This window comes from Loxodonta africana, chromosome 23 (genome assembly GCF_030014295.1).
Source record: "Loxodonta africana isolate mLoxAfr1 chromosome 23, mLoxAfr1.hap2, whole genome shotgun sequence".
NCBI lineage: Eukaryota > Metazoa > Chordata > Mammalia > Proboscidea > Elephantidae > Loxodonta > Loxodonta africana.
In genome coordinates, this window is record NC_087364.1 from 48,745,498 (window position 1) to 48,771,185 (window position 25,688).

General features: G+C 38.4%; 1 protein-coding gene across 5 annotated transcripts in view; it reads right to left on the minus strand.

Annotated features, from left to right (window-relative positions):
- The window catches only part of PLD1 (phospholipase D1), a 230,693-nt gene that overhangs the window by 31,953 nt on the left and 173,052 nt on the right, over nt 1-25,688 (minus strand). For all 5 annotated transcript variants that reach the window (XM_010596030.3, XM_023555502.2, XM_064275473.1 and 2 more), the window contains 3 exons: nt 24,876-24,964; nt 7,680-7,793; nt 6,293-6,342 (listed from right to left, as the gene is read on the minus strand). In XM_010596030.3, coding sequence (XP_010594332.1) covers nt 6,293-6,342; nt 7,680-7,793; nt 24,876-24,964 — 253 coding nt within the window. The remainder of the gene's footprint in view (nt 1-6,292; nt 6,343-7,679; nt 7,794-24,875; nt 24,965-25,688) is intronic.

Here is a 25,688-nt window from a genome sequence, read left to right on the forward strand (position 1 = left end):
GGTTTATTTGTCTTTTTATTGTTGAGGTACAAGAGTTCTCTATATATTCTGTATACTAGTCCTTTATAAGTTATATGGTTTACAAATATTTTCTCACATTCTGTTTTTCCCCCACTTTCTTGGTAGTATCCTTTGAAGTACAAACATTTTTATTTTTGATAAAATCCAATTTATCTAGTTTCAATAGGCATTATTTCTTAGGGCAGTTTTAGATTCACAGAAAAATTGTGCAGAAATGCAGAGAACTTACATACAATCGCTCTCCCTTGACACATCGTTTCTTCTACTATTAATATCTCACATTTGCCTGGTACATTCGTTATAACTGATGAACCAATATTCAGGCACTGCTATTAACTAAATAGGAGCCCTGGTGGCAGAGTGGTTAAGCGCTCAGCTTCTAACTGAAAGGTCAGCGGTTCGAACCCACCAGGTGCTCCACGGAAGAAAGATGTGGCAGTCTGCTTCCATAAAGATTTACAGCCTAGAAAACGCTATAGGGAAGTTCTACTCTGCTCCATGGGGTTGCTATGAGTTGAAAATCAACTTGATGGTACTTAACAACAATAACACTATTAACTAAAGTCCATAGTTTACTTTAGTGTTCCCTCTTTGTGCTGTTAGCTTCATGGATTTTGACAGAAGCATAATGTCATATGTCCACCATTACAATATCATACAGAATAGTTTCAATGTCTTTCAATAGGTGAATGGATAAACAAACTGTGTGGTATATTCATATAATTGGAGTGTTATTCAGTACTAAAAAGAAATGAGCTATTAAGCTACTAAAAGACATGGAGGAACCTTAAACATATTACTAAGTAAAAGAAGCCAAGTTGAAACAGCTACAAACTAACCATGTGACATTCTGGAAAAAAGGTAAAACTATAGAAACAGTAGGAGCCCGGGTGGTGCAGTGGTTAAGCACCAGGCTGCTAACTGGAAGGTTGGTGGTTTGAACCCACCAGCTGCTCCATGGGGGAAAGATGTGGCAGTCTCATCCTGTAAAGATTTACAGCCTCAGGAACCCTAGGGGGCAGTTCTACTCTGTCCTATAAAGTCACTATGTGTTGGGATTGACTAGACAGCAACTTTTTTTTTTTTTTTTTTTTAATAATGACAGTAAAAAGATCAGTGGTTGCCAGGCATTTGGGGTGAAAAAAAAATTTTTTTTTTTTTAGGGAGGGAGGAATAGCTGCAGCACAGGGCATTTTTAGGGTAGTGGAACAATTTATCTGTTTTTACGTTTTTGTTTTTGGTGTAAAATCTCAGAAACTTTGCTGAATGTAAGGTAACAGAATTAATTCTATGCTTTCTTCTGAAAGTTTTATAGTTTAATCTCTTACATTTAGATATTTTATCTATTTTGAGTTAATTTTATGTATGGTATAAGGTAGGGATCCAATTTCATTCTTCTGCACGTGGATATCCAGCTGTCCCAGCATCATTTGTTGAAAAGACTATTCATTCTCCAATGAATATCTTCAAACCTTTGTTGAAGTTCAGTTGACCATAAATATAAGTTTTGTCTGGATTCTCAATTCTATTCCACTGATCTATATGCCTTTCCTTATGCCAGTACAATACTGTTTTGATTATTGTAGCTTTGTAGTGATTTTTGAAGTTGAGAAGAGTGAATCCTCCAGTGCTATTCTTCTTTTTCAAGATTCTTTGGGTTATTCTGAGTTCCTTGAATTTACACATGAATTTTAGAATCAGCTTGTCATTTTCTGCAAAAAGGCAGCTAGGATTTTGATAGGGTTTGTGTTTAATCCATTTGGGAAATATTGCCATCTTAACAATGTTAATTGTTTTAAATCATGACCATGGAATTTCTTTCCATTTATTTATATCTTTGTTTCAATGATATTTTGTAATTTTCAGTATAGTGCAAATCTTGCACTACTTCTGTTAAATTTATTCCTAGTATTTTATTCTTTTTGATGCTTTTCTAAATGAAATTGATTTTTGTATATTGATTTTGTATGCTGCAGTCTTGCTGAACTGGTTGATTTGTGCTAATTGTGTGTGTGTGTGTGTGTGTTCCTTAGGATCTTCTATACACAAGACTATGTCATCTGTGAATAGAGATAGCTTTACTCTTTCCTTTCCAATTTAGATGCCTTTTATTTCTTTTTCTTGCCCAGCTGCTCTGCCTGGAACCTCCACTAGTGTTGAATAATAATGGTGAGAGCAGACATCCTCATTTTGTTGGGGAGGAGCTTCCAGTCTTTCACCATTAACTATGATGTCAGCTCTGGGATTTTTGTAAATGCCCTTTATCAGGTCAAGCAAATTTCCTTTATTCCTAGTTTGCTGTTTTTTTTTTTTTTTTTTAATCATGAAAGGAAGGGTGTTGGATTGCATAAAATGCTTTTTTCTGTGTCTACTGAGATGACAATGTGTGTGTGTTTTTTTCCTTAATTCTATTAATATGTTGTATTGTGTTGATTGAGTTTTAGATGTAAAACCCACCATGTATTTCTGGGATGCTCCTACATCCTCTCAAATCTTCTTTCACAGTCTTATTCACACATGACCCTCCTTTTCCATTATCCCTGTACCATTATCCTTCTCCTCTACCTGGCTTACCAACAGTAAGTGAATTTTATACAGTACCACTTTAATGAGTTCACTTCAGAGCTCAGTAGCTTCCACTAACTTTATCTTCTCCTCTGGATAAAATCTAATCTTTCTAGCCTTCTTAAAAATTTGGATCCAACCTGAATTAGAGATGAGGCCACTTGGGTCTAGTTTCAGCTTTTTTTTTTTCTTAAGCAGTTTGTTTCATTAGTCATTATTACATTGAAAACTTAGCACTAAGAAAATTACTTCTTTGTTGCTGACTTTGGGGTTACCTTTTTTAAAAAATAATATTTTATTGTGTTTTAGGTGAAAGTTTACACAGCAAAAACTGTAAGTTTTAAGTTAACAATTCTTATACAGCTTGTTTCTTGCATTTCGTTACAATTTTTACAACGTGGCAGCATTCTCATTATTTCCACTCTGTTCTGTTTCTGTTGATCTAGCTTCCCTTCCCCTCCTTGCCTTCTTATCTTTGCTTTTGCGTAAATGTTGTCTGACCGTTTGGTCTCATATAGTTAATTGTTTAGAGAAGCACGTTACTCACAGGTGATATTGTTTATTTTATAAACCAATCTATTAGTTGGCTGAAAGGTGACCTGCAGAAATAGCTTCAATTCCAAGTTCAAAGGGTATCTTAGGGTGATAGTCTCGGGAAGTCCTCTAGTCTCTATCAGTCCAATAGGTCTGGCCTTGTTTAGGAATTTGAGTTTTGTTCTACATTCTTCTCCCATTCTATCTAGAACCTTCTATCGTATGCCTGGTCACAATGGTTGGTAGTGGTAGCCAGGCACCATCTAGTTCTGATCTCAGGTTAGAAGAGGTTGTGATTCGTATTGGGTGTTAGTCCTGTGGACTAGTTTTTTCTTTGAGCCATTGACTTCCTTCATTCTCTTTTGCTCCATGCAAGTAGAGACCGATAGTTGTATGTTAGATGGCCACCTGCAAGCTTTTAAGACCCCAGACAGTACTCACCAAACTCAGATACAGAACATTATCTTTGTGAACTATGGTAGGCCAATTGACTAAGTTGTCCCCTGAGACTATGGTTCCAAGCCTTATGACTCAGTAAACCAATCCCAACGAGTTGTTTGGATATGTCTAGGAAGTCCCTGCAACTGTGCCCCCTTTGTGGTTTGCTATAAATGTGGATATATGCAGCACCAAACTAAAAGTAAACCCATTGCCGGCAAGTCAATTCTGACTCATAATGACCCATAGGACAGAGCAGAACTGCCCCATAGGGTTTCCACAGAGAGGCTGGTGGATTTGAACTGCTGACCTTTTGGTTAGCAGCCGAGCTCTTAACTACTCTACTACTAGGGCCCCATGTGCAACACACTAATGTGTATATACATGTGTCTACAGATACACCTATAAATGCATGTCCATTTGCTTGCATGTGCCTTTCTGTACATTGTTGCATCCATATCTACCTATGTAAGCACACGTATATTTTTGGTTTGTTTTTATTGTTGTTGTAAAATTGTATATGTTATAGCATTTACTGAAATTACCCCTTTTTCTCATGTACTTGCACTTCTTAGTGTCTTTTTGTGATTGGCTTATTTCACTCAGCATAATATCCTCCAGGTTCACCCATGTTATAAGAGGTTTTGTGGACTCCTCATTATTCTTTACAGTAGTACTATCCCATTGTATGCATGGGCACTTAGGTTGTTTCCATCTTTCTGCTATTGTGAATAATGCACAGCGAACATAGGTACACACATGTCTATTCATATCACTGCTCTTGTATCTCTAGGATATACACCTAGGAGTAGAACTGGTGGATAGAAGGTATTTCTATTTCCAGCTTTTTGAGAAAGCACCATACCATTTTCCATAGTGGCTGTACCATCACACAATCCCCACCAGCAGTGTATAAGAGTTCTAATCCCCCCACAACCTCACCAGCATTTATTCTTTTTTTTTTTTTTTGATCATTGCCATTTTTGCAAGGGTGGGATGGTATCTCATTGCAGTCTTGATTTGCATCTCTCTAATGTCTAATTATCGTGGGCATCTTTTCATGTATTTGTTGGCCAACCGAATGTCTTCTTTGGTGAAGTGTTTGTTCATGTCCTTTGCCCATTTTTTTGATTGGACTGTTTGTCTTTTTTGTTGAGTTGTTGAAGTTTTCTATATTTTAGAAATTAGAACCTTATTAGATATGTCATTGCAAAGATTTTTTTTCCCATTCTGTAGTTTCTCTTTTTACACTCTTGGTAAAGTATTTTGATGAGCATATTAAGTATTTAATTTTTAGGAGATCCCAGTTACCTAATTTATCTTCTGTTGTTTGTGCACTTTTAGTTTTGTTTGATAGGCTATTTATGCTGAAAATTAAGTCCCCTAGTTTTGATCCTCTGTCATCTTCCAGGAACTTTATAGTTTTAATTTTTAGGTCTTTGATCCATTTTGAGTTAGTTTTTGTGGAATGTGTGAAGAATGGATCCTATTTCATTTTTCTGCACACGTGTATATATATATATATATATATATATATATATATATATATATATATATACAGTTTTGCCACTGCCATTTGTTAAAGAGACTGTTTCTTCCTCACTGAATGGACTTTGACCCTTTGTCAAAGATCAGCTGCCCATAAATGGATGGGTTTACTTCTGGGCTTTCCATTCTATTCCATTGTTCTATGTGTCTGTAATCGAACCAGTTCCAGGCTGTTTTGATTATCATGGTTGTATAGTAAGTTTTGAGATGAGGAAGCGTGAGACCTCCTGCTTTGTTCTTCTTCAATATCGCTTTAGCTATTCAGGCCTTCCTCCTTTCCATATAAAGTTGGAGATTAGTTTTTCCATTTTCATTAAAGAATGCTGTTAGCCCAGAGTAATTCTTGTGGAATCACCCATACATGTCACACAGGGTTATACACCATTACTGAGCACCTACTATGTGCTGCACTTAGGGTCACTTCAGGGAGATGTAAATAAGTAAATCCATAGTTACATTATATTGTAGCCAAGAGTTACAGAGGAGGATCAATTAAGAAGATATTTGAAAAGTATGAAGAAATAGAGAAGTGAAAGGTAGTAGTGTGATTTAAAAAAAAAATTATTGTTTATCTACCTCTAATATGATATTCTTAAAGGTTAGTCAAATGTTACTGGTGGCAAAATGGGTATATAATTGGTTTCCTTCCATAAATATAAGAAAGTGTTGTAAGTACCCTGTATATGCAGGTGGGTACATAAATACCTGTTAACCTTGCAGCACTTGTTTCCCACCTTTGAAGCAGAGATGACACCTGTCCTTTCTACTGTCCAGGATGATGGGGAAGGATGAGAGGATAATACACATACAGGGTCTTTGTGAGTTACCTTACAAATCTCACTTATTATCCAAACAATGACTATAGCTTAATAGATAATTAAAAAGTATGTATATAAAAAAGAGTGGTTTTATAATTTATATACATAAGTACATATCTGTATATATATATTTATGTATATGAAACCACTCTCTTTTTGTTCTACCTATGCCTCTCAAGTCTTAGTGTCTTCATCTGAACACTGGTTTGGGCAATTTAATAAGAATAAATAATATATCTCTGTCAGATATTTTATGGGACACCTTTTGTGAATAGAATTCTGTAATCACACTATGAAAACATTATTTCTGATACCTTAATGTCATATTAAAAGAATAACCATGGAGGAAGAGAGAAACAGCTACTTACTCTCTGCTTTTAACTGTCCAAGGATGGAATTTTCTCCTCTGCATATGGTTCTGAAAACATTTAAAGGAAAGAAACAATTATGGAGGTTTCAAAACAACCAATCCCAATTACAAATATCAGTGGGTATAATCCTAACTCAAGTAAAAACAAGTGCTTCTATGAGAAGCACTTTTTATTTTGTTCTATGAGAAAGATGTTACATATATTTTCAAAAGCTAAAAAACGATATAAGTAACCCTTTTATAATGTTATCGATGGGGCAAAGTAGTTGTTTTGAGATGGGAAAGTTGAAAAGTTACAAAATTAATGTGAGACTTCAGAAAGAGAAGCCAATGAAAAAAGATGGGCTATGAATAAACTTTCCCTCTTAGAAAATTTGGTGACAGCAAAGTTAAATTTAGAATGCCTCAATAGTGAATACTTTCAGAGTCACATTGCTTTCAGAGGTGAAAAGGGCAAACACTTAGAGTAATTTAGAAATTTAAGGAACAATTATACCTGGCCTGTCTCCGTAAAATCAGCAAAACCCGCTTGAAAGTGAAAAACATAGCCTCAAATAACTGACTCTGTTAGTGAGTTTTGTTTCTCTAGGCTCTGATAACACTTGAGGGATGACAGAGACTGACAAAATCAAAAGGTCTATGCTCTATCTGCTTGCTCTATGAAAGTAATCAAAAATATATTTATGCCTGGGAAATGTCGATATTATTAAAGAGGACACCAGCAAATAGAGATGTTTTGCATAATAAAAGGTTATAGTTTTGGTTACTGAACAAAAGCCAAGCATGTTATTTCATTCAGTTGGTTCAAGCCCAAGAAAATAGTCATAGAAAATAATTACAATTGACGACATTCCAAAAATAATATTAGAATGGCAAATGAAGCAGATAAAATCCAATTAAACTTTATGGCAGTGCTTTAAATACTGTTTGACATGTTATAAATCAGATAGCTTTAGAAATGGGCAAATCTTCAATCCATGTGTATAGACCAAAGCACAGCTAAAATTCTCACACACCGTAATAGGCAAAAGATGTACTCTCTGTACATATATGTGTGTGTGTATACATATGTTACGTGTATGTATATACATAAAATGGGCCATGAATACTAAAGAGGGATTAATATTTTAGTTCTTTTACATTTCCCACGTGTCCTAGGACCACTATTTATGATTTTAGACTTCATTTTTATTTTATCAACTAGTTAACAGGCCAAGGTTCTGAAGAAAAATGAGGAGCGCTCATTTGTTCAGAGTTCTGCTGAATGGATATGGAGAAGCACTGCCATTCCCTTCACCAGTTCACGTCCACTCTGCCATTCCCTTCACCAGCTCACGTCCACAGCCGACTAAAGGCTCAGAACAGGCCATTTAGAATTTTGGTACCTGTAGTTGAAATGCATTACTGCTTGTAACGCGTTTCCTCCACCGGTTGAAATGTCTCCTTCAAACCCTGGCAGGAGCGGTATCACAACATACACCCGGTATCTCTGGCTTTCCCTGCAAAAGTCAAATGCAGAGAGATTCACCCAAAAGAGATAAAACAGCTGTTTAAAATGCCATCCAAGCAGTTCACCTGGTTTTAGAGATGAGCAAATGACTTCCTATAATACATTCTATCACATCTCAGGGCTTCCTGTTGGATTAGAGGCCAGAAGCTGTTATCTAAGCTAGCAATTCATAGAAACTTGAAAAAAATAAGCTGCACTTGGCAGTAAGGTGGGAATTGTGCTCACTGTCTCTCCATACGTGAACCTCCACAGGACATAATTCAGGGTGAGGACCTCTTGCTTGAATTCCAATGGAACGGGGTTATTACAAAGGTTTAAAAAGGCATTATCATAATAGTCATGCCTTTAACGAGTTTATCCATAGTCCCTAGCTCAGAGCCTGGTGAACACTAGGCACTCAGTTTTAAATTGTTGAGTAAATGAGTTCCCACAGCCTACATCTTAGGAGCAAAAATGCAGACTGAACTCAGTATATTTACCAACACAGAAGTCATAACTTAAAGCAAAATGAGGTCCTAATACATGCTACAACCAACATGGAATATTGTATGATCTCACATACATGAAATATCTAGAATAGACAAATATATAGAGAGCAAAGTTTATTAGTGGTTATGGGGGGTTGGGGTGGGGGTCAGAGGCGGGAGGAATGGTAGAGGGCGGGAAAGAGAAAATTGTTACTTAGGGGACACTGAGCTTCTGTTAAGAACAATGGAAACATTTGGAAACAGATAGTGGTGATGACTGTACAACGTGATGGACACAACGTCACTGAATCGTACCTCTAAAAAAACGTTGAAATGGCAAATGTTTTGTTATAAAGGTTAGCAGTTCGAATCCACCAACCACTCCTTGGAAACCCTATGGGGCAGCTCTACTCTGTCCTGTAGGGTCGCTATGAGTCAGAATCGACTTCAAGGCAATGCATTATACTAACCACAATTAAAAAAAAAAGTTGTCTCTATTTAGAAACTCTGATATTTCAGCAGCAAAATGTTATTCGGGGCCTTTTAAGAATTCTGAGTGACGGATGTTTATTTTTAAATCCCAGGCACATATAACACAATATTTTCTGGCCCGCTCTCCCAGCTGTTTAATTACAAGCTTTTAAGGAAAAGGAATTCCACTCCATGATATAAGGATACATGAAGAAAGTGTGGCTCCCTACTTTGACCTGCATCCAGACAGCCAGACATTTGGAGAATTATATTCAAACAGGTACAACCTATTTGGAGGCAAAAGCTAATAAAGTCCTTGTCTCTGTTTATAAGACACACAGCAAGAAGCGACAGCCTGGAAATAAACTGCAGTATCCGTTACAGTCGAGGAATCTCGCCAGAGCATCTGAGAGGTGCTGCTCGGGGTTAATTTTCAAATCTGATCCTACTTAAATCTTCTCATAATGCTTTCTAATGCTCTTTTCTTCTAAACACTTATGTTTTTCTTTCATGTAAATATTATTATCACTCCCTGACGGGTCAGATTTTATTTCTGAGGTTGCTGAATGTCGATGTAGTTAGATGTCCATGAAAAGTGAGGTTCAGGGCAGAAGTGATGAGCAGGGAGTGGAGTCTGGAGGCCTGTGAGCATTACTGCAGCCCTGAGAAACAAGGATTTTTAAGTAGGTTGTTGTAATGGCATGAATTAATCACTAGATGGCAAACATAGTTTGAATTGGGGGGAAAAATGTAAGCTATTAAAGTTCTCTGCCTGGTGAGGATAAGACTCGTACCTCTAAATGGTAAACAAGATAATGGAAAAGAAGAACAGAAAGAATATTTAATCTATGTACCATTGCCAGAATCAAAAACTTTAATTAAACCAGGCACTTAAAATTTGGCAACATCTGGCCTCAATTGGCTTTCCAGAATCATCTTCCCCTATGATCCATTATCCCCACACTCTGGTGACAGGAGACTACAGTCACGCATCACTTAATGTCCATGATACGTACTGTGAAATAGGATATTATGCGATTTGGATGTTATAAGAACACCATATTGTGTATAGACAGTCCCTGGGTTGTGAATGTTCAGCTTATGTACAACCTATAGTTATGAACCAATCCCTGTAAAGCCCATTATATTAAAAAGCTGAGGTACATACAATGGTTTGTAATAACAAACGGGCTCTTGGCAGTGTAGTTGCTTTGTATGCAAGAGACATGAGATACACTTGTTGCATGCAGGAAGCTGTTGCTTTCCCTCCTACGTCTGGTACTTCCTTTTCTCTGATCGGGATTTCTGAATTTATGGGCCCACAGACATATATGTGGTCTGATGTTCCCCAAACGGACGTTATGTGGTGCATGACTGTACTTGCTTTGCTCAAAGGTGCAACATTTCTACTTATGAAGCTAGGTTCCTCTTCTCGCTTAGCCTGGAATGTCTTTCTCTACCTATCAAAATCCTACTTATCCTTTGGGGTCGGCTTAAAGGCTACTTCCTGTCAAGCCATTCATGATCCTCCAGGCAAAATCGATTTACTCCCACCTCTGGGCTCCCCCAGCACAGGGCTGGAAGGTCTGCTCAGCACCCCTGCTGCTTTATACAACAGTGATATACAGGTCTGCTGCCTCAGTTTGTGATATGCTCTTCTGAAGCACAGGATGTCTCTTCACATGTCTTTCTACTTTTGGCAGTGACCAACAGAGGACTCTTGCACATGGTATACACTTAGTACTATTTCAAATGAAATAAAATGAGGTGTGGCCTTGGGAGGATGGGGTCAGGCTGGAAAAATGTTTATTTCTAGGGAATTCTCTTAGGGAAGAGATTAACTGCACAAGACATTTAAAAAATCAAATTACATATTTAATGGGTAATATATACATTTTTTTTTTTTATACACCAGACCTGTTGCTGTGCAGTCAATTCCGACTCATAGCGACCCTACAAGGACAGAGTAGAACTGCCCCATAGAGTTTCCAAGGAGCACCTGGTGGATTTGAGCTGCCGACCTTTCGGTTAGCAGCCGTAGCACTTAACCACTATGCCACCAGGGTTTCCGGGTAATATATACTCATGGTATAAAATTTAAAAGGTAGATGACTATGTGGTGAAAAAAACACCTCTTTCATTTGCTTGTTCCCAGCCCCCTGCCCCCTCCCCGAGGGCAGCTCCTGTTACTTGTCTCTGCCACGTTCCTTTAGAAATAGTCTATGGATTTAAAACCACATATGTACATTCTTTTCTTCTACACAAACGTTCTTCAGTTGCCGTGGAGCTGACTCTGCCTCACTGCCACCCCATGTGTGTCAAAGAAGAACTGTGCTCCATAGGGTTTTCAATGGCTGATTGTTTGGGAGTAGATCACCAGGCGTTTTTTCAAGGCTCCTCTGGGTGGACTTGGACCTCCAACCTTTTGTTTAGCAGCTGAATGCATTAACTGTTTGCAGCATCCAGGGACTCTATTCTGAATGCTATCTTTATCATTTAACAGTGTATCCTGGAAATCCTTCCGTATCAGTTCATGGAGAGTTACTCATTAAGAAAAAAAAAAAAGTTACAAAGTATTCTACCATATATCTATACCATGATATTTAAACTTGTTTTCTACTGATAAGCATTTAGATGGTTTCTAACCCTTTGCTACTTCAAAATAGCTATTTTGCTTTGTATGCTTACGTGTCATTTTTCACATTTGATGGAAAAAAATCTTAGAAGTGATATTGCTGGTTTTGAACACCAGGTGTTTATGATTCTGTTTGTAGGAAGTGGCTTCATTTTATCCTTGTGCTTTTTAAAAGAAAAAGTAATCTCAAAATGGAGAGTTTGTATGCAGAATATTGAGAAATAATCTATCAAGATCTTATATCTTTAGATAAAATATTCTTTTGAAAATTTATTTTGTAAGAACCAGAATATTTAGCATCGCCTTCTTCTCGGAACTCACTTGTCTCCTATCGAGGCCTCTGCTCTTTTCAATACAGCAGTTTTTGCACTTGATGAATCATGAAATTTTAAAACGGTGTTTGGCCAATGACCAGAAATGACTTAGGTTTTCACTGTTAGTAGAAAAAGGGACTCTGGAATTTCAGACCATAAAATTGTGGCTAAATTTGAGCCGATGAAGCAAAATTCTCTGTGACAGTATATCTAATCGGCTTCCTTGATCCAATCCAAGGAAGACAAGAGTTCCCAGCTGCTGAGGGTTCTAATCTCCTTCTGAAACACTGTGCATCCTTATAACTAGGGCTTAGAACCCCTGGTTATAAGGATGGTTCTGGTTTCAACCCCAACTGAGAATCTGAATTTCCACCCCAGATATACTGAATCACAATCTAGAGTTTAACATGATCCCCAGGTGACTCTTATGTATGATAAATTTTAAGAACCACTGCTCTACTAGTGGTTCTCAGAATTGGTTCCTAACCAGCAGCATTAGCATTGTCTGGGAACTTGTTAGAAATGCAAATTCTCAGCAGGGGTTTTAACTGGAATACGATTGGAAGCCCTGCTTAGAACAGAGGGTGATGCAAATGATAGCAATCAACTCAGGGCAAGAACCTGAGCCTTTAAGGTGCAGAATTATTTATGGTCTTAAAAGCAAGATAAGAGCAATCGGGCACCAAGCCACGGGTAACTACCCATGATGCAGGCAATTGATTCATCATCCACTTTAGAACAATTTTACAAAATTGCATTCTCAGGCTTCTTGTGAAATAAGGTTTTATTTTGAAATTCACTAACTAAATCTAGGAAAACTGAAAATCGTCTAAAATGAAATGGAATGCATGAGGAATGATATCCTAGGTATTAGTGAGCTGAAATGGACTGGTACTGGCCATTCTGAATCAGAAAATGACAGGGTCTACTATGCTGGGAATGACAAATTGAAGAGGAATGATGTTGCATTCATCATCAAAAACAACATTTCAAGATCTATCCTGAAGTACAACACTGTCAGTGATAGGATAATATCCATATGCCTACAAGGAAAACCAGTTAATAAGACTTATTCAAATTTACCCACCAATCACTAAGGCCAAAGATGAAGAAATTGAAGATTTTTACCAACTTCTGCAGTCTGAAATTGATTAAACATGCAATCAAGTTGCATTGATAATTACTGGCGATTGGAATGTGAAAGTTGGAAACAAAGAAGAAGGATTGGTAGTTGGAAAATGTGGCCTTGGTGATAGAAATGACACCAGAGATTGCATGACAGAATTTTGCAAGACCAACAACTTCTTCATTGCAAATGACTTTTTTGAACAACATAAATGGTGACTATACATGTGGACCTCGCCAGATGAAATTCACAGGAATCAAACTGACTACATCTGTGGGAAGAGACTCAACTTGATGGCAATGGATTTGGTTTTGGTTTTGGTGGAAAGAGGTGATGGAAAAGCTCAGTATCATCAGTCAAAACAAGGCTAGAGGCCGACTGCAGAACAAAACATTAATTGCTCATATGCAAGTTCAACTTGAAACTGAAGAAAATTACCATGAGAGGCAAAGTACGAACAAGTATATCCTACCTGAATTTAGAGACCATCTCAAGAATAGATTTGATGCATTAAACACTAATGACTGAAGGTCAGACGAGCTGTGGAATGACATCAAGGACATGATAAATGAAGAAAGCAAGAGGTCATTAAAAGGAAAGAAAGAAAAGACCAAAATGGATGTCAGAAGAGACTCTGAAACTTGCTCTTGAATGTAGAGTAGCTAAAGCGAATGGAAGAAATAATGAAGTAAAAGAGCTGAACAAAAGATTTCAAAGGGCGGCTAGAGAGGACAAAGTATTATAATGAAATGTGCAAAGACCTGGAGTTAGAAAACCAAAATGGACGAACACACTAGGCATTTCTCAAGCTGAAAGAACTGAAACAAAAATTCAAGGCTTGAGTTGCAATATTAAAGAATTCTATAGGCAAAAGATTGAACAAGGCAGGAAGCATCATAAGAAGATGGAAGGCATGGACACAGTCACTGTACCAAAATGAATCAGTCGACATTCAATCATTTCAGGAAGTAACCTATGATCAACAACTGATGGTTCTGAAAGAAGAGGTTCCAGCTGCAATAAAGACATTGGCATAAAACAAGGCTCCCGGAACTGATAAGATACAATTGAGATGTTTCAACAAACGCATGCAGCACTGGAGGTGCTCACTTGCCTATGGCAAAAAATTTGGAAGACAGCTACCTGGCCAACTGACTGGAAGAGGTTCATATTTATGCCTATTCCAAAGAAAGGGCATCCAACAGAATATGGAAATTATCAAACAGTATCATCAATATCACACCCAAGTGAAAATTTGCTGAAGATCATTCAAAAGTGGTTGCAGCAGTACATTGACAGGGAACTGCCAGAAATTCAAGCTGTATCCAGAAGAGGATGTAGAACTAGGAATATCATTGCTGATGTCAGATGGATCCTTGCTGAAAGCAGAGAATACCAGAAAGGTGTTTGCCTGTGTTTTATTGACTACGTAAAGGCATTCGACAGTGTGGATCATAACAAATTATGGATAACAGTGCCAAGAATGGGAATTCCAGAACACGTAATTGTGCTAAGGAACCTGTACATAGATCAAGAGGCAGTCGTTCGAATAGAACCAGCAGATGCTGCGTGGTTTAAAGTCAGGAAAGGTGTGTGTCAGGGTTGTATCCTTTCACCAGATTTATTCAATCTGTATTCTGAGCAAATAATCAGAGAAGCTGGACTACATGAAGAACAAGGCAGACTCATTAACCTGCATTATTCAGTGACATAACATTCCTTGCTGAAAGTGAAGAGGACTTGAAGCACTTAATGATGAAGATCGAGGACTACAGCCTTCAGTATGGATTTAACCTCAAGGATTTCATTTTATATGAAATTAACACCTATGGAAACAGCAGTTAAGAAATCAGATGACATATTGCATTGGGCAAATCTACTGCAAAAGACCTGCTTAAAGTGTTAAAAAGCAAAGATGTCACTTTAAGGACTGAGGCACACCTGACCCAAACCATGGTGTTTTCAGTCGCTTCATATGCATGCAAAAGCTGGACAATGAATAAGGAAGAATTAGGAAGACTGAAGAACAGGGCACCTAACAACAACATGTATAATAGCTAGCATTTGGAAATAAATGTTCAGTAATAAGGTGATGGGGAATGGTTAACTAAATTATGGTATAGCCACCCAAATGCAGCCAGTCAAAATGACTATATGATGGCTCCATAGCAAAATGTGTCTGGTACAATGTTAAGACGTTCCCAACAAGAGAGCTACAAACATAGCAGACTGATTCTACGAAATATTTAATTTTTCACCTTAAATGTGTTAACCCTCCTTCTCCTTCCCAGGTCTGGAGATATGAATAGGCATTGCCCCAGGGTGGAACCCTCACAAAAGAAACAGGCGCAATGATGTCAGATTCTTAGATTTGGGGGAACTACATACATAGAAATTATCTGAGCTGAGGGAGGAGTGGAGTGGAGAGAGAAACCAGTGAGACTCCAGTGCAGGGACCCTGTCTTCCTCCCTCAGGCAGAATTTCAGACAGAGAACAGGTGAGACCTTGCCCCCTTAAGCATGGGGACTTGAGAGTAGAGAGGACCTGAGACTTACTTCCAGGTGAAGCCCCAGAGAGACACTGAGTTTAGTCCGCCAGCCTAGAGGAGGTAGCAGCAGTACAGGAGAGATGGCAGAAAGCTGCTGTTGAGTTGTTTCCAACTTATGTGACCTTATGTACAATGGAATGAAACATTGCCTAGTCTTCCACCCCATCTTCGTGGTGGTTGGTAATTGGACAATGTTCTGTTTTGATCCATAAGGTTTTCATTGGCTGATTTTTGGATTAGATCACCAGGCCCTTCCTTCTGCTCTATCTTAGTCTGGAAGCTCTGTTGAAGCCTGTCCATCCATCACTGGTGACCTTGCTGGTATTTGAAATACCAATGACATAGCTTCCAGCATCACAGCAATATGCAAGCCACCACAGTAAGACGAACTGATAGACCAGTGGTGAAGCCCCCTGTTATGGACTGAATTGTGTACCCCAAAAATATTTGTCAACTTGGCTAGTCCATGATTCCCAGAATTGTGTGACTGTCCACCATTTTGTCATCTAATGTGATTTTCCTATGTGTTGTAAATCCTACCTCTATGATGTTAATGAGGCAGGACTCAATCTACAAGATTAGTTGTGTTTTAAGTTTTTTTCAATATTTTTTGAGATATAAAAGAGAGAAGCAAGCAAAGAGACAGTGGGACCTCATACCATCAAAAAAGTAGTGCTAGGAGCAGAGTGCATCCTTTGGACCTGGGGTCCCTGCACTAAGATGCTCCTAGACCAGGAGAAGATTGATGACAAGGACCTTCCTCCAGAATGGAGAGAGAGAAAAAGCCTTCCTTTGGAGTTGGCACCCTGAATTAGGACTTCTAGCCTCCTGGACTGTGGGAGAATAAATTTCTCTTTGTTAAAGCCATCCACTTGTGGTATTTCTGTTATAGCAGCACTAGATGACTAAGACACCCCCCAAGCTATATTTAGCAGATGCCAGAAGAGGCCTGAGGCAGATCAAGCCTGAGAGCTGGAAGCCATCTGCCTAAAGATCCATGACCCATTTATCAACTACGCCAAGGTGGGGGATGTTTTGGAAACAGGACATAGGGAAAGCACTTTGACCCTGACTGAATACGGAGCAGAAATAATGAGAAATCACTGAATTTGACCACATTTACCAGGAAATGGCTAAACTCAATTTCCTTGTGGTTCTTTGTGTGTAGAAATGGGGCTTGAGATCGTTATTCAGGTGAGTTATAGGAAAAGAAAATCAGATACAATTATACAGAAAATACAAATACGTATATTAACATAAACAGGAAATAGAAAAATAAAAAAATTAGAATAAGAGTGTGGGGATTTAAAAAAATTAGTGACTGTATTTCTGTGGTTGCTATAATGCTGCTTGTACAATTAAAAACAGAGTAATAATCTACCACACGGCTGTGTCATAGTGCTCAAAGCCCTCTACACTGCCCTTCTTGCTCTCTCCTGGTGAGTCCCCTCCCTTCCTCCACCCCTTGGTCTCGCCTTGGTACTGGTGGGCTTGTGTGTGAGTCTCAGTTATGAAAAGCTGGGTTCATTCAGAGCAGGATGGTCTCAGGGTCTAAAAGAAGGCTGGAGAGAAGCTCAACATGCTCCTCCAATGACAAGACACGTTATTTTATTAAGACTTTGAGATTTAGAAATCATATTTCATTACTGTAAGCTTCCAGAGCTGGCATAAATCCTCTCATTGTTGTAGGTTTTCGAGCAGTGACTACTGTCAGAAGTAAGAAGTTTGGTTGGGATTTTTATAGAGAGAAATTTATAGTATGGTGGTATGAGCTATGTTAGAATTTGATCTGTAGTTTTTGGTGGTTTGGGACATAACCCTTTTTTATTCTGTGTTTGGCTGTTAAGCTTTTTAAATACAGTAAACCTTTCTAAGCTTCAGTTTTCTCATTTGTAAATGAGGGAGTTAGCTAAAAAAATTTCTAGTCCATAAGAAATGCTGGCCCTATTTAGCACTGACTTTATGTATGTGCGACTTTATAGATGACGACATATACTATGTTGCACACACACATACACACACACTTTTTTCCATTGGTTATCTTTGGAAAATGGAAGTTTTAAATTTAAGAATATTGATGGTTAGGACCAGTATGTCTGACTTAGCTTTTCCTCTGGACTCAATAACCTCTGACAATCGTGACCCCACATAAGGTTCTACAAAACCCTTTATTAAACTCTTCCTACTCTGCCCCAGCTGTTTCAGTCTCATTTTTTTTCAGTCCCTCCCTCTCTTCCTCTCTTTGCCAGGGCACACGTTCAAACCCTAAATGATTGCTGACCCTGCCCTGTGCTAAATCTTTCTCTTTACTCTGTCTGCTGAGATTACCACTTAGATAATTTTTGGACTAGAATAAAGGCAAATTAAATGATCTAAATCAAAAGTTTTCATGCCATGATCTGTTGATCTCTGCCCCTGGATAACCTCTTCTCCAGGAATTTTATAGGGCTTGGAGGTTATCCCACAAGAAAAAAAAAACATGAAACTAGCAATTGACATACTTAGTTAAAATGTTGTTTATTCTTTTTATTATAACTACAATTTAAGTTTCTTTAAGACAGTTCTTCTCTAACATACCCAACATGCCATTTCAACTTGGTATAGAAATTACAGGATATGGTAATTACAGGATGGGGATTTTTCTTTAAGCCTAAGAAATTTTCATTTATCAAGCAATTACTTGAAAAAAGATCTTCATCTCATTTTTTTAAATTTTAAAATAAAGTATCTCTCATAGATTTCTGGGAGGCTGAATGTTGGAAAATTTGTTCTTCCCTAAAAATCAGGGAGGCTTTGTGGCTTAGTGGTAAATCATACAATTTCATGTCCTATAAACACAATTTGAATCCTAGTGCTACCCATCAATAGCTGTATGACTTGGACAAGTTACCTAACCTCACTTGGCCTCAGCTGCCTTATCTGTAGGATGGGCATAACTGTACACTGACTTCATAAGGTTGATGATATGAGGATTGAATGAAGTAAAACAGGTAAAGCACCTTGTAAATGGAAAGACTCAAAAACTATTCACTAACATTATTATTCAGTTTACAACCAGTGTTTTCAATTAGAAAGCCTGTATAATTTCAAAGAATTACAAAGTAAATGGTACCTAAAAGTAAAACGAAACAAAAAAACCTCACATTATATTTCAGGATATTTTTTATTTTATTTTATATTATATTTTATATTTTTGGGGAGGGTATTATCAAATCATATTAGGAAATCTGAAAATGGATTTCCAGGAGGAGTTGGGTGTAGATTTCTGGCAGAGTTTCTGAGTGGACAGCTCTAGACAGGTGGTGTTTTAATAATGTGCCTGTATCTGTCACAAGATGAACAAGCACCAGTGGAAAGAGATCAAAGCATGTCCTTCTTATACAGCAGGAGCCAACAGATAATTTAAAATAAAACCAAACAAACACAAATCCAAACCTATTGCCCCTGAGTCGATTCCAGCTCATGGAGACTGCATAGGACCAGGTATAACCGCACCACAGGGTTTCCAAGAAGTGGCTGGTCGATTTGAACCGCTGACCTGATCTCTTAACCACAGTGCCAAATTCTCTTTAATGAAAACGTTTCTGTTTCTAACATAGATATTAACTCTGAAACAGTAGATTTGAGTATTGTGCTTCTTTATCCTTGTCCAAATTTACAGCGAGCTACCATATTCCCAAGGAGCCCTGGTGATATCACAGTTAAGTGCTTGGCTGCTAACCGAAAGGTTGGTGGTTTGAAACCATCCAGTGGCTCCACGGGAGAAAGACCTGGCAACCTGCTCCCATAAAGATTCAGCCTAGAAAGCCCTATGGGACAGTTCCACTCTGTCACATGGGTTTGCTATGAGTCCAAATCAACTCGAGAGCACCTAACAGCACCACCACATTCCCAAAGGAGAATTTCCTAGAAATGCCATCATTCCTTACGTGAATTAGTGCTTTACAGTTTTCAAATATATTCACATGGGCTAGGTAAGGCAGGTATTATTATTCTCTTTTTTTGGTGAAAAACCAGGGTATCAGAAAGGCAAACTGATATACTCAAAATGTCACACACCTGTAGATGACAGAGCTGGGCAGATTCCAGGTCTCCAGGCATCTGGTGCCCAGTTAGTCTCAGATTTTCCAGTGGAATATTCCCCATGGCATCATTCATGGGCAAACTGCAAATGCCAGCTGGTGCTGTTCCACAGTTATAGGAAGCATGAAGGGTTCAAGTAATTTTCAAAATTGTGTCTTTTTCAATGCAGTTTGAGTGTATTTTTTCAGTACAGTTTAATATTAAAACATGAAAGCATTAAATCAATTGCCTATTCTCATTGTGACAACTTTCTGGTGATAACAGTGCAAAAATGCACTCTCCCGTCTGATTTTTTTTTTAAATCAAGGAAGCAAATTATGCGTTTCAAGTTTCCATAAGCAAAGGGGAACTCAGATCACACTCAGAAAGTACTCATTCACATCACATAGTGTTTTTTAAAATGTTTTCTACCCAGATCGGCTGGGTCCTATTCAATCTTTTGGCTTATTTAGCTGATTTTAAATGGTAGGTTATGATTTCTTCCCCCTGATCTCCAGCCATATTTGAGTTTTGAAGATGGGTTTCAAGTGGGTTGGGAGCTGGTCTCAAGTCCAAGAGAGTTTTACTCGTTAGAGCAAACATTTTGTTTTCTACAGTGATTCCCCCAGCTGCTCTCAATTCAACATAGGATGAACAATAGTCTAAGGCTCTAGGTCATGGATCAGAACATGGAGGTTTTGCAAAAACCTGTTTCTGTAAAGAATTATGGCTGTTGAGGAGGAATCAGGAGAAAGTGGAGGGAACAGAGAGATCACTTAGGGGAATTGGTATGGGGCTGGATTCCAGTGCTGGCAGGAAAATGAAGGCTTAGCCCATTTGAGGGACCTGGCAGTTTAAGGACTCAGATCTCTCTGGAAGGGGAGGACCTGGAAGAGGGCCTGGCTTCCTTGGTCATGCCTGGCCAAATGCTGGCTGTCATTTGCCTCCATTTGCTTTGTGTTATAGTCTATACTTTTTCCAACAGCCAAAATTATCCTGTTGCTAGGCACATGACTTTGGAAGGAAGTTCTGAGTCTTGGAGGAATAGAGTGCAGCAGAGAAGTCTCTGAAGGGAGAAGGGTAAGCTTGCAGAGGGGATGTTGGCTGTTGTTACCATGCCAGAGAGCACCATGGTGCTTGGTGAAGAAGAAGGACCCCAGTGCGGGCAGCCTGCAAGGTGAGCTTTTTCCCTCTGCCTTTACCTTACCTAAGAATACAAGCTAACCAATTTGAAATTATTAAATAAAAACACATGTTACAATTGTCATTAACATAGGAGATAAGCAATAATGTGGAGACACAAAAAAGGGGAAAACATAAGTTATGTTCCCAGGATATGTGTATGTAGCCAGTAAAAGTCTGAACATGTGATGTACACACCATTTTGAAATGTTCACTGTTAGGAAGAATGAGACTACTGAGGGATCTGAGCTAAATGACACACAGTGAATTTGACATTCAGTGTGCTCATTTCCCATTTTCTACAAAGTATGTTTGAAATTGCTAGAGTCTTTAATGTGCTTTGTGAACCTCCAAACATAAAGTACAATCTGCAACAAATGCTACCCCGCTGTGCTACCTAACCATGCTACCTCACCATGGTACCTCACCATGCTACCTCGCTGTGCTACCTCACTGTGCTACCTCACCATGGTACCTCACTGTGCTACCTCACCGTGCTACCTCGCTGTGCTACCTCACTGTGCTACCTCACCATGGTACCTCACTGTGCTACCTCATCATGCTACATTGCCACAGGTTCCTTTTCCTTTGAGAAACAGCTCACAGGATCACTGGGAAATCAGAAAACATCTTAAAGTTTCTTCCAGTCCTAAAATGCTATGATTTTGGAAGAAGTCAAAATTTTTAAAGACAAATTAATATGCTAAAGAAAAATATACTTTCAGGATTCCAAACATGTGAAAACAAATCTTGTAGGTACTTTTTAAACCATGTATTATAGGGAACTAATAACTGGGATGAGAGAAGCCGGGTTTCATCCTACTCTATTAGCTGAAATACAAAGATATTTTTGTAAATTAGACACAAATTACCCTATAGGATTGGGGCAATGGCAAGGATGTAAGAAATTTCTGTACGTGCATGTGCGTGTGTGTTTAACTGTAAACAAAGCTGTGTTTAAGTCATCTCAAAACAGGTCCTATGGTGACTTTCTTAAAAAACTATATGAGAAGGTATAGTATAAAGGTCATCTGTAAAAGCACAGACCATCATTAACATTTATGGCCATATATGCTGTTCTAGGTGAGTACTAAGCAATCTTGGTTGCACCCTGGAACATTATAAAATACAGGTGGTGCCTGGGCCCCATTCCAGAAAACTGTGATCCTGTCAATCTGGTGTAGATTTCAGCTATCTGTATTTTCTAAAGGTCCAGTGTTGATTTTGATGTGTAGTTAAGGATGAGATCTACTGTACCCCCTGTAGGATATGGTGAATGTTGTTGTGAGCTGCCCAGATCCCCCCATCATGGGATAAAGAGAGTTATTCCCTCTGCTGCTGACAGTGTTGGCCAATGACTTCTCACTCACAGCAGAGTCCTTTTCCAGGAATTCCCCTTTGTGGGCCAATGGGACCTGTCTCGTCCAACGTCACACCTGATTCCTGGAGTCAGCTAGCATCCAATGACTAGTCAATGCATAGGGCAGAGTACCAAGGTCCAACCCACTTCACTCAGTGTGGGGCAACACTGAAGGGGTCTTCAATTCTACCCATCAATGGACTAGAGTTATATGGTGTAGGGGGAAGACATTGGGCTGAAAGTCCTAAGACATGGGCTCAAAGCCATTTTTGCCTATTGCTGTTAGTGGCGTGGACAAGTCCTGTATCACCTCTGGATTCTCAGTTTTTAACTCTAAAAATGGGGATAGCAACAACAACAATAATAACAATAACAACTACATGACCTGCTTTCAAGAGTAGTTGTGAAGATTCAATAAGATATAAACCATGAATCATATAAAATGGCGACTGTTATAAAATGTTCTTAAGTCTAAAAAGGTCCACTTATTATGTGAAAGAAAGCTATCAAAGCACCACATGACACTGAAAGCCAAAGCATGTTTTAATCCCCAAATGTATTATGTGATTACCATTCTCTACTGCATGTATCCAATGAATTGAAACAATAAAAAATAATGTATTTTGCTGCTTTTACACAAAGGTGAAATCAGCCATTAAAAGAAATAGGTCCATGGAAACGATTAGTTCAAAAGGCTAAGGACCACAGGAAGCACAGCCTTTACCAGCCTGAGACCAGAAGAAGTAGATAGTGCCTGGCTACCACTACCGACCACTCTGACCACGATCGTAATAGAAAGTCCTGATTATATAGAACAAAATTCAAATTCATAAAAAGGACCAGATTTACTGGACTGAGAGAGACTGGAAGAATCCCTTAGACACCGAAGTCACTCCTGGAGATCACATTTCAACCAAATAATAGACAAGCCCGTATGTAACAACAACACATGCAAGGAAGTGCTCCTTAGAACAATCATCTACATGAGGCCAAAAGGACAACATATGCCCAAAAGTAAAGATGAGAAGGCAGGAAGGGGCAGAAAAACTGGGTGAATGGAACTCCAGGTGGTAATGGGGAGAGTGCTGACACATTGCCCAGATTGCAACGAATGTCATGGAACAATTTGCATATAACCTATTGAATGGGAAACTAATTTGCTCTGTAAACCACTTAAAGCATAATCAAAAAAAAAAAAAAAAAAGAAATTGGCCCAGATGCCAAGACCATTCGGTGGGGAAACAATAATCTTCTCAACATATGGTGCTGGGACAACTTGACAGCCACATGCAAAAGAATAAACTTGGACCCTTACCTCACACCGTATGGATCAAAGACCTGAATGTAAGAGCTAAGTCTGTAAGATTCTTGAAGAAAACATGAGGGTAAATCTTCAAGACCTTGGATTTGGTGATAGTTTCTTAGGTATGACAACAGAAGCACAAGAAGCAAAGGAAAAAAAATAGATAAATTAGATTTTATCAAAATTAAAAACTTTTGTGCTTCAAAGGACACCAGCAAGAAAGTAAAAAGACAGCACTGAATAGGTGAAAATATTTGGAAATCATGTCTGAAAAGGAATTTGTATTCAGAATAAAGAACTCTTACAACTCGAAAATAAAAAGATAAATAACCCAATTCAAAAATGGGCAAAGGACCTAAACAGGCATTTCTCCAAAGATGATACACAACTGGCTACATGAGAAGATGCTCAATATCATTAGTCATTAGGGAAATACAAATCAAAACCACAATGAGATGCTGCTTCTTACTTACTAGAAACATCTAGAATCAAAAAGACAGATAATAATGTGTTGGCAAGGACATCGACAAATTGGAACCCACGCTGCTTGTGGGAATGTAAAACGTTGTAGCCACTTTGGAAAACAGCCTGGCAGTTCCTCAAAATATTAAACATCAAGTTATCATATGACCCAGGAATTCTACCCCTGGAGAAATGAAAGCATGCATCCACATAAATATCCACATAAAATCTTGCTCATGTATGTTGATAGCAGATATATTGATAATAGCCAAAAAGTGGAAACAACCACAATGTCCACCCATTGACAAATGGATACACAAAATGGGGTATACCCATGCAATGGAATTTTATTTGGCAATAAAAAGTAATGAAGTACTGATGCATGTTATAACATGGATGGGCCTTGTACACATTATGCTAAGTAAAAGAAATCAGTTGAGAAAGACCATATATTGCATCATTCCGTTTATATGAAATGTCCCAAACAGACAAATTTACAGAGACAGGAAGTAAATTATTAGTGAACTAGGGCTGTTTTTTTTTTTTTTTTTTTGTAGGGTCGGATGGGTTTGGAGGAAATAAGGAGTGACTACAGGGTTTCTTTTGGGGGTAATTAAAACTTATAAAATTGATTAGGCGATGGTTATATAACTTGGCGCACGTAATAAAAATCATTGGATTTTACCCTTTAAGCGAGTGAATTGTATGGTATATGAATTATATCTCAGTAATGAAAAGAAAACAGTCCCACGGACTGAGGAAATAAAACAGTAAGGTAACAAGAATTTAAATATAATCCATGACAAAATATTATATTTTACTTTGTTATTTAAGTGAACAGAGCTCACTATCTGCCAGTAAATAAATCAAATTCTAAACCTAACACATGTCAGGAGAAAATGACTGTGCCCTGGAAGAATTCAGATTCCCTCAAAAATGGACGCAAACATTCTCAGCAACTGACCCGGATTTAAGGAATCAATAACCTACTGCTAGTTAAAGCAAAGTTAAAGCAAAGCAAATTAACTCATGCCCGCAAGTAAATGTCAGTACTTTAAAACCGGCTTTCCAGAGTCATTTCAGCAGTAAACGCAAGAACACCTGCAGTAAGGGCTCCTAAAAAAATGATAAAACTATTACCTGTGGGCTTTAAGTATCCTCTGGGCAATGGCATTACCAATCCTGTTGAAAACAACTCTGTCATCAGCGCAGCTTATGAAAAACTGATTCTATGGGAAATAAACAGGACAATCATGTAAGCCTTTCTTTTCAGAGTAGTATGCGCATCAGGAAAATGTGCTATAGAAGAAAAATTACATTGATGTTGAAAAAGAAAATGATTCACCCAGCAGACATGTTCTGCTCGTTGAAATAACACTCAGAATCAGAGAAGGCTCACCTCACCCTGGGTCTCCTGCGTTTCTAGGCAGTGTCACTTACTCATCTTAGTCAAGCGGAAGGCTAGACTGATATTTCACCATGCAAATTGCTGGTAGGTGGTTTTCTAAATTACCTTCTTAGAACATTAGGAATATTCTAAATTTAATCAATAGGAAAATTAGATTTTTTTTCCTTCAGATCTATACATTGTGTAAATGTGTATGATAAAAATTCTATATTGGCAAACATCCCATATCATGCTAAGTTTACTTTTTTAACAGGGTAGATGCCAGAAGCCTGGTTTCCTTTTCTCCACCATTTCTCCATTATTTCCTGGTATCTGCTTTTGCCTTGTCTCATTTGTTTGGGTCTCTTATTATCCCTGAACTTCTGTTTTGTTGTTGTTGTTAGATGCTGTTGAGTCGAGTTTGACTCATGGCAACCTTATGTACCAACAGAACAAAATGTTGCCCAGTCCCGCACCATCCCACAATCACCAGCAGGTTCGAGTCCTTCCTTGAGGCCACTGTGCCAATTCATTACACCAAGCATCTACCATGCCCTCGCTGACCC